At 39.3% G+C, this 10,516-nt stretch overlaps 1 protein-coding gene and 1 long non-coding RNA gene across 2 annotated transcripts; both read right to left on the reverse strand.

Moving 5' to 3' along the window:
* Positions 1-680: 680 nt before the first annotated feature.
* On the reverse strand, positions 681-4,285 carry LOC311118144 (uncharacterized protein). The gene is made up of 4 exons (XM_084193008.1): positions 4,107-4,285; positions 3,404-3,520; positions 1,557-1,745; positions 681-970 (listed from the first exon to the last, which is right to left on the reverse strand). The coding sequence occupies exons 1-4, from the start codon at positions 4,277-4,279 to the stop codon at positions 850-852; spliced, it is 600 nt and encodes a 199-aa protein (XP_084049134.1). The 5' UTR covers positions 4,280-4,285; the 3' UTR covers positions 681-849.
* Positions 4,286-5,388: 1,103 nt separating this feature from the next.
* On the reverse strand, positions 5,389-9,073 carry LOC311118145. Its single transcript, XR_014611765.1, has 3 exons — positions 8,974-9,073; positions 6,293-6,377; positions 5,389-5,435 (listed from the first exon to the last, which is right to left on the reverse strand). It is a non-coding gene; the product is annotated as an uncharacterized lncRNA (long non-coding RNA).
* Positions 9,074-10,516: the final 1,443 nt, after the last annotated feature.

Here is a 10,516-nt window from a genome sequence, read left to right on the forward strand (position 1 = left end):
GGCTGCCATTCCTTCCAGTTCTCTGCTGCTAATGACTGGAACAAACTGCAAAAATCTCTGAAGCTGGAGACTCTTATCTCCCTCACTAACTTTAAGCATTAGTTGTCAGAGCAGCTTACCGATCACTGCACCTGTACACAGCCCATCTGTAATTAGCCCACCCAACTACCTCATCCCCATATTGTTATTTATTTTGCTCATTTGCACCCCAGTATCTCTATTCGCACATCATCTTCTGCACATCTATCACTCCAGTGTTAATACTAAATTGTAACTATTTTGCACTATGGTCTATTCATTGCCTTACCTCCATAACTTACTACATTTGCACACACTGTATATATATTTTCTGTTGTATTTTTGACTTTATGTTTTGTTTTACCCCATATGTAACTCTGTGTTTTTTTTTTTATCGCACTGCTTTGCTTTACCTTGGCCAGGTCGCAGTTGTAAATGAGAACTTGTTCTCAACTGGCTTACCTGGTTAAATAAAGGTGAAATCAAATAAAATAAAAATTGTGCAGGGGTACCAGGTAGTTGAGGTAATATGTAGGTAGGGGTGAAAGTGACTAGGCAATCAGGATAGAGATTACATCTCTTTATCCAGGGAGTGCACACACACACACACACACACACACACACACACACACACACACACACACACACACACACACACACACACACACAGGGAATGTTGTGTTAGTTTAATATTGTTTCAGGACTATGAAAATTGAAAAAAGGTTTAGCCTATGGATTATGAAAACAACAAAAATAAATGGGAAAATGGGAGAGGAGAAATGACTAGAGACAGTGTTGTTTAACTCACTGACCATGACCCATGAGTTCTTCTTACCTTTGTTCACTAGAAAAGTCTCCCTCTGTAAACGTTATAGGTTGTTTCATAGACCAGTCACTCTTCATGGACACACAGCTGGGTACAGGGGAGGCTGGTCTCTCCTGCTTGATTGGGCTTCAACACAACAGAGACAAACATTACATCTCTCATCTACTCTGAGCTCAGATGGGGAAACATAAGAGAGTTTCATTCCAAAACGCTATATATCCATTTTCAGAAATGTTGGTAAATTAGCTTTTATTGTTTAAAGAAATTATTAAACCAATACAAGGCTTTATAAAGGCTTCTAAAGTGGGTAATATCCACTTAAAGTTTCGGACTTGATTTGCCCTAATGAAAAATGGATCAGCCCTTACAAAAAATGCCCCTTAATTATAATCCACATAAAAATGCACATTTGCTGTTGCTGCAGGATTATTTTCATGTTGTGAGAAACTGGGTCAAATTAAGATGTGGCATCTGTAAATGCATTCATCTTAAGGTAGCTAGGTGAGACAACCACGTATCACAGTCAAACATACAGGATACGAACATTACATTCCAGCTAAACAATGGTTTTAAATCACATCTAAAATCTACAATAGTTATATTGAAGGTACCCATTAGTAATCATTTCTGATGAAAAAACACAAATGTATTTTTTTTGATGTTGCATATAGCGCTTTGGAATATAAATTCTTAAACAATATTGTCAGCTCACCTCTTAGTTTTGGTGTCATGTCCCTCAGAGAGACTCATTTTAGAGGCAGGGCCCCCCTCCTCTCTCTCCCCAGAGAGACTCATTTTAGAGGCAGGGCCCTCCTCCTCTCTCTCCCCAGAGAGACTCATTTTAGAGGCAGGGCCCTCCTCCTCTCTCTCCCCAGAGAGACTCATTTTAGACCACTGACCCCTAAACAGAGATGCAGCATGTTGGTTGTGGTGAACACAGTGACAACTCATTCTAGAATATCCATTGTTCTCTTTTATTCATTATCTCTCAGAAATAAAACATTAACTAACAGACACATCCAAACAGTCAGGTTATTTAATGCAATTACTTTCTCTAGCCCAATGACTCCTCAAAACCCACCAACAAGGCCTGAAAACTAGGCCAAAACATAGCCCCTGATAGGCCTACATCTTATTTCAGATAGCCTCCAGTAGCCTGGGCAACATGTAGGCAAGATGTAAGCTGAATGATTTAGCAGCTTGCTTAGTTCAAATTGACAGATTCATTTATTTAACATGAATAGCAAGACGATTTTGAGGTAGGAAGTGCTTCTGTTGCCCAGTAGCCTGCTGGAATAGGCTACTGAGGATGGGGTCGTAATTTCAATCAATGAATCAAATATTAATAATATGGATATGAACTGAATAGGCCCATGCTTGTCAACAACAGCCAGGTTATTTCTTTACCTGTAGCCTAATCTGGCTGACTGTTACCTTCAATCTAATGCATTCTAACATCTGATCAGCAATTGCAATAGAACTGTGATCATGGTGACACTTGATAACTTCCAATTGAATTAACTAAACACGGCCATTTATAGTTGCATAATAACACGAGGCTACAACAACATTTATTTTATCTGTTTGCCAGCTCCAGGTTGTCTACACAAGTGGCACACAATGATTTGCAACTAGACTATATACAAGGAGTACCAGTACTGAGTCAATGTCCAGGGGTACCAGGTAGTTGAGGTGATAACTAGACTATATACAAGGACTACCAGTACTGAGTCAATGTGCAGGGGTACCAGGTAGTTGAGGTAATAACTAGACTATATACAAGGAGTACCAGTACTGAGTCAATGTGCAGGGGTACCAGGTAGTTGAGGTAATAACTAGACTATTTTCAAGGAGTACCAGTACTGAGTCAACGTGCAGGGGTACCAGGTAGTTGAGGTAATAACTAGACTATATTCAAGGAGTACCAGTACTGAGTCAATGTGCAGGGGTACCAGGTAGTTGAGGTAATAACTAGACTATATTCAAGGAGTACCAGTACTGAGTCAATGTGCAGGGGTACCAGGTAGTTGAGGTAATAACTAGACTATATTCAAGGAGTACCAGTACTGAGTCAATGTGCAGGGGTACCAGGTAGTTGAGGTAATAACTAGACTATATACAAGGAGTACCAGTACTGAGTCAACGTGCAAGGTACCAGGTAGTTGAGGTAATAACTAGACTATATACAAGGAGTACCAGTACTGAGTCAATGTGCAGGGGTACCAGGTAGTTGAGGTAATTGAGGTAATATGTACATGTAGGTAGGGGTAAAAGTGACTAGGCAATCAGGATAGAGATTACATCTCCTCATCCAGGGAGTGCACACACACACACACACACACACACACACACACACACACACACACACACACACACACACACACACACACACAGGGAATGTTGTGTTAGTTTAATATTGTTTCAGGACTATGAAAATTGAAAAAAGGTTTAGCCTATGGATTATGAAAACAACAAAAATAAATGGGAAAATGGGAGAGGAGAAATGACTAGAGACAGTGTTGTTTAACTCACTGACCATGACCCATGAGTTCTTCTTACCTTTGTTCACTAGAAAAGTCTCCCTCTGTAAACGTTATAGGTTGTTTCATAGACCAGTCACTCTTCATGGACACACAGCTGGGTACAGGGGAGGCTGGTCTCTCCTGCTTGATTGGGCTTCAACACAACAGAGACAAACATTACATCTCTCATCTACTCTGAGCTCAGATGGGGAAACATAAGAGAGTTTCATTCCAAAACGCTATATATCCATTTTCAGAAATGTTGGTAAATTAGCTTTTATTGTTTAAAGAAATTATTAAACCAATACAAGGCTTTATAAAGGCTTCTAAAGTGGGTAATATCCACTTAAAGTTTCGGACTTGATTTGCCCTAATGAAAAATGGATCAGCCCTTACAAAAAATGCCCCTTAATTATAATCCACATAAAAATGCACATTTGCTGTTGCTGCAGGATTATTTTCATGTTGTGAGAAACTGGGTCAAATTAAGATGTGGCATCTGTAAATGCATTCATCTTAAGGTAGCTAGGTGAGACAACCACGTATCACAGTCAAACATACAGGATACGAACATTACATTCCAGCTAAACAATGGTTTTAAATCACATCTAAAATCTACAATAGTTATATTGAAGGTACCCATTAGTAATCATTTCTGATGAAAAAACACAAATGTATTTTTTTTGATGTTGCATATAGCGCTTTGGAATATAAATTCTTAAACAATATTGTCAGCTCACCTCTTAGTTTTGGTGTCATGTCCCTCAGAGAGACTCATTTTAGAGGCAGGGCCCCCCTCCTCTCTCTCCCCAGAGAGACTCATTTTAGAGGCAGGGCCCTCCTCCTCTCTCTCCCCAGAGAGACTCATTTTAGAGGCAGGGCCCTCCTCCTCTCTCTCCCCAGAGAGACTCATTTTAGACCACTGACCCCTAAACAGAGATGCAGCATGTTGGTTGTGGTGAACACAGTGACAACTCATTCTAGAATATCCATTGTTCTCTTTTATTCATTATCTCTCAGAAATAAAACATTAACTAACAGACACATCCAAACAGTCAGGTTATTTAATGCAATTACTTTCTCTAGCCCAATGACTCCTCAAAACCCACCAACAAGGCCTGAAAACTAGGCCAAAACATAGCCCCTGATAGGCCTACATCTTATTTCAGATAGCCTCCAGTAGCCTGGGCAACATGTAGGCAAGATGTAAGCTGAATGATTTAGCAGCTTGCTTAGTTCAAATTGACAGATTCATTTATTTAACATGAATAGCAAGACGATTTTGAGGTAGGAAGTGCTTCTGTTGCCCAGTAGCCTGCTGGAATAGGCTACTGAGGATGGGGTCGTAATTTCAATCAATGAATCAAATATTAATAATATGGATATGAACTGAATAGGCCCATGCTTGTCAACAACAGCCAGGTTATTTCTTTACCTGTAGCCTAATCTGGCTGACTGTTACCTTCAATCTAATGCATTCTAACATCTGATTCTCAATTGAGATAGAACTGTGACCATGGTGACACTTGATAACTTCCAATTGAATTAACTAAACACGGCCATTTATAGTTGCATAATAACACGAGGCTACAACAACATTTATTTTATCTGTTTGCCAGCTCCAGGTTGTCTACACAAGTGGCACACAATGATTTGCAACTAGACTATATACAAGGAGTACCAGTACTGAGTCAATGTCCAGGGGTACCAGGTAGTTGAGGTGATAACTAGACTATATACAAGGACTACCAGTACTGAGTCAATGTGCAGGGGTACCAGGTAGTTGAGGTAATAACTAGACTATATACAAGGAGTACCAGTACTGAGTCAATGTGCAGGGGTACCAGGTAGTTGAGGTAATAACTAGACTATATACAAGGAGTACCAGTACTGAGTCAATGTGCAGGGGTACCAGGTAGTTGAGGTAATAACTAGACTATATTCAAGGAGTACCAGTACTGAGTCAATGTGCAGGGCCCCCCTCCTCTCTCTCCCCAGAGAGACTCATTTTAGAGGCAGGGCCCCCCTCCTCTCTCTCCCCAGAGAGACTCATTTTAGACCACTGACCCCTAAACAGAGATGCAGCATGTTGGTTTTGGTTACCACAGTGACAACTAATTCTAGAATGTCCATTGTTCTCTTTTACTCATGATCTCTTAGAAATAAAGCGTCTGCTAAATGGCATATTATTATTATTATTACATATCGAAACAGTCAGGTGATTTAATGCAATCAGATGAACATCTGGTTGTGACATCTCTTCTCCATGTTAACTGTCAATAATAATAATAGGTCACTGTTTGTTAAGGTAGTTATAGACAGTGCAGCAACACAAGGCCATGTCTCACACTTATTTGTATTAATTAAAAGTCGGCCATTTTTTGTCTTTGAATCTGAGAATGTAGACAGAAGGGCTAAAACAGACATGATTTATCTGAGGGGAAATCATTGATCCATTCAGAAAGTATTTTTGCAACAAGTAGGAGATTTATATTATGTAAAGTAGGCTAGGTTATAATATATAATAGCGGTTTGTTAGTGATATGCAGATGGAGGTCTATACCTCAGCTATAGCCTATATATCCTAGATGACCAGCCTAAACCTGTTCAGATCAGTTCCCATAACGTTACAGGCCTACCAGTAGCAGGACAGAGCATGTAGCCTAGGCATGACATGTTTCACATTTCCAACAGAGACCATCAGGTTGGTCAGCATGATAAGTGATCATATATCAAACCTACTCTGACTATTGAATGTCTGTAAACGACCTAACTTTCTAATATAATAGTTCTATGTAGCCTAGACTTACCAGAGTCTGCCCGTCTTTCCTTAAACTCAACACATTTATCCTAATTTTAATGTTGCCAATAAATGTGTCCCACAGTTTAAACAGCCATTTTGTAAGTGCGTAGGCTACACACTTACTTTGTATTTCATATGAGGAAACTGGTGCGGCCGCCTGTTTTCTTGCAGATGAAGTAGCCTCTCATAGGGAACTCATTCAACCAGCCTAAACAACAGTAAATAAAATATGTCAAATGGTCAAGAAACAATGGTCTAAAGAGAATCATGTCCTCCTAATATAGCCATGTACATTAAAGACAGGTATATTGCTACAGATGTAGGATCTTAATTTGAGCCCGTTTGCTACAGCAGGAAAATAATCCTGAAGCAACACGACATTTTGAATTATCATGTGGATTATAATGAATTGACATTTTTCAAAAGGGAAAGGTGGAAAAGTGGAAATTACAAACTTCAGAAGCCTTTTTAACCCTCAAATACACAACAAGTTTTAGTTCTCCTGCAACAGGCTGATTAAATTAAGATCCTACATCTGTACAGAGCTTGTCTTTATCTAAACCAAGGCAGTTTGCATTATTAGCAATGATGTTGCAACTGTCAGCTGCTGTAAACCTATGTGATTGGATGTTATAGACCCCCATCTGAACAGTTTCTTTCCCCATGCTGTGGCCCTCACCAACTGGCCATCTGGCCCATAGAGACTAAAGGACAATGCACTCTATGGGAAAGTATTGGGAAGGTAGAAAGATAGCAGTGAATATGAGACATGGGGGAAGGTATTGGGAAGGTTGAAAGATAACTGTGAATGTGAGACATTGGGAAGGTATTGGGAACGTTGAAAGATAACTGTGAATATGAGACATGGGGGAAGGTATTGGGAAGGTAGAAAAATAACATTGAATTTCTCCCAAGTATCTCAAACGGGAAGTTAAATTAGTCACAGGGGTGTGCTAACTAAAGTAGTGTTGCAAAAGCCTTTCCACCCCACTCTTCCCCATCAGTCTCAAGAACAGAACCTGTGGTTTAATGTAGATACATGTAGATACAACAGAAACAAGATGTGATACTATCAACTTCTCTTTTACAAGAACAGAGACATTTCCCAGAGGAGGCTGGTGGGAAGAGCTATAGGAGGACGGGTTCATTTTTATGGCTGAAATTGAATAAATAAATTAAGTGTTTGATACCGCTCCATTAATTCCATTCCAGTCTTTACAATGAGCCTGTCCTCCTATAGCATGCAGGTGTCCATGTTGCTGTGGAGGCAAACTATATATATATTTTAAAAAACTACCTTTAAATGTCCAATGCAGCCGTAAAAATAAAAGAAGAACATATGTGAAAATTGTGTTTTGTAGAAAATTATATAAAGTTAAAAAGACCTAATTTAAAAGTTTAAACATGTTAAAAGCAGAAATGTTCAAACCCAATCAGATTTGCAGTGGTGTGGGGAGCAATATAATCCCCTCCATTGGGATGGAAACTAGAAACTCACTGCAGGTGGAAATCACTGGGTTTACTCCATTGGACTGGAAACTAGAAACTCACTGCAGGTGGAAATCACTGGGTTTACTCCATTGGACTGGAAACTAGAAACTCACTGCAGGTGGAAATCACTGGGTTTACTCCATTGGGCTGGAAACTAGAAACTCACTGCAGGTGGAAATCACTGGGTTTACTCCATTGGACTGGAAACTAGAAACTCACTGCAGGTGGAAATCACTGGGTTTACTCCATTGGGCTGGAAACTAGAAACTCACTGCAGGTGGAAATCACAGGTTTTACTTTTATGTCACATTTTGTAAAGACTTTTCTTCTTGTCTTTTTAACTACAGATCATAGAAACGTGCTGTTTTCACAAATATAGACACTGTTGTGGTGCTGGAGAGGATGAATATGAGGTTGAAAAGTGGTGGAATTGCCTTTTAAACACCAGAATCAGACCCCAAAAAAACCTATGTCCTGCTCCCTGACTCTTCCTAAATGTTTGTATTTTACACTGCTCATTTGTCAGAATTTTTACATCACGAACAGAAAAGTATTATATGCCTTGTTACCCGTTGTTTTCACACCTATTCCCAACTTAATCTGCCAAGACAATGCGCCACTAATGAGTCTCTCTTTCCTCACTGAATAAATGACAAATGGATGAATGGGCGATAGTTGTGCACCTTACTTCACAATTGAATTTAAATGAGGCTTAACTGAATGATAAGGAGGGTGCAGATGTTGAATTCATTTAGAACAATAGTGTAATGATGAGTTTGTGTTATGCCTGTTTATCAGCAGCAAATCACTTGACCACATGCCTTGTGGGTTGATACATTTCTCTTTTATGTTTTACTTTGTAAAAATAAACTGTTACAGGACTGTTTTATTTTCTATAACTCTATTACTAATTAAATGTATTGTGGGAAACGAAAACATGCTATGAGTTGCAGAAGGCCTTTAGAATAATATCCTTGAATCTATCCAAGTTGATGAGCGGGAAACAAACTGATGCCAGTCCGCCTCACAGCCGGCCCATCAAAACTACACCTGAACTATACCTCAACTCATTGCACACATGATAAGAGTTAGCCTATAGACCAGATTACATTGGCAATAATCTGATGAGTGACAATATTATCAGTTGTCAAATTGTACATGAAGAGATGGACTCATCTTGTAATTGACAGATGCAGGGAAAGGAGCATCTCTTTATCAAATCCTCCTTCAGAGTCCCATGCAGGTAAAACATTGTGATTTCTATATAGTGCTGTATCTGAAAGAGCATATTCTGCAGTTTCTATGACACTTACCTTTATCAAATAACTCTCAACATTCAAGAGGTGAAGCTCTATTTCCAAATATCATTTTTTCACCAACATCCCTGCTGTTCATTCATTTAGCACATGACCACTCTAGTGCCAGCATTGCTCTGGTTACTAAGCAACAACGAGTAACATCATATTCTGTCGTCAATGGATGAATGTCCAATAGAAACCAGATAGAAACTGATAATAATGCATGTGACTTCTGTTTTGGTTAGCAGCGGATGTCGAAACCAACTTGCTCAATGTCTTTCCATTTCTGGGGAAAGATTCAACCAGACCAGCCGAGTGAGCGACTGTCTGAGACTGTGGTTTTGAGACACGTGGAGCAAAAATAAAAAGACACAATGTCAAGACAGCAGGTCCTGCTCTCCCTCTTCCCCAAGAACCACAGCTCCCACTGGGGAAAAATACACAATGTCAAGACAGCAGGTCCTGTTCTCCCTCTTCCCCAAGCACCACAGCTCCCACTGGGGAAAAAGACACAATGTCAAGACAGCAGGTCCTGTTCTCCCTCTTCCCCAAGCCCCACAGCTCCCACTGGGGAAAAAGGAGACACAATGTCAAGTAAGTAAGAGCGGACGGAAAAAGTCCCATAAAAACTGTGTGCAGGGCAACCGATTTGTTTGTGGGGCTTGCTCACACAAAGCCCCGAAGCTGTGTGCTGACTGTGGACCTGAAGCATAAAGAGAAGACGTGATTGGTTCATGTGTAAAGGCTCGGTACAGTGTCTGATACAATCAACACATTATTGTTTTTATATCTTGTCATTAATATATTATCACAAATATTTATTCATGGAATTAATCCTTTATAATTGTTAATGCACTGGTGCTTTTGTTTAGAAATACAGCAAATAATTTCACCTGAACACCTGGCTGGTTATATTATTATTATTATTATTATTATTATTATTATGTTTTTCATTCTACTTTGTCAAAATAAACTGTAAATGGACTTTATTAAGTACTAAAACTCTATTACTAATTAAATCTACAAATAAAGTTGATCAAAGGGATAATTACACTGTAATGTTTTTATTGTAAGGGAAACAAAAATAGGCTTTTGTCACGCCCTGGCTCTGGGGACTCTGTTATGTTGAGCCAGGGTGTGTAGATTCTATGTGTTTGTGTTCTGTGTTGTAGATCTAGTTAATGTGTTTCTATGTTGGCCAGTGTGGTGGGAAAACTGGCTGCTTAAGTATGGTTCTCAATCAGAGGCAACGTGTATCAGCTGTTGCTTGTTGTCTCTGATTGAGAACCATACTTAAGCAGCCAGTTTTCCCACAGTGTTTGTGGGATCTTGTTCCAGTGTGGTTTGTGTTAGTACCGTTGGACTTCACGTATCGTTTGTTGTTTTGTTTTCGTGTGTACACTTAATAAAATAAGTATGTTTGCCTTCAACGCTGCGCCTTGGTCCTCCTCCTTCGACGATCGTGACAGCTATAGGCCTTTTTTTATTTTACTTTGTAGAATTAACTTTTTTTTAAGTTACAAAAAATATATATTTCCACTAATATTTATTTTTAATT

This window comes from Coregonus lavaretus (assembly GCF_964263955.1).
Source record: "Coregonus lavaretus genome assembly, contig: HAP1_SCAFFOLD_834, whole genome shotgun sequence".
Taxonomy (NCBI): domain Eukaryota; kingdom Metazoa; phylum Chordata; class Actinopteri; order Salmoniformes; family Salmonidae; genus Coregonus; species Coregonus lavaretus.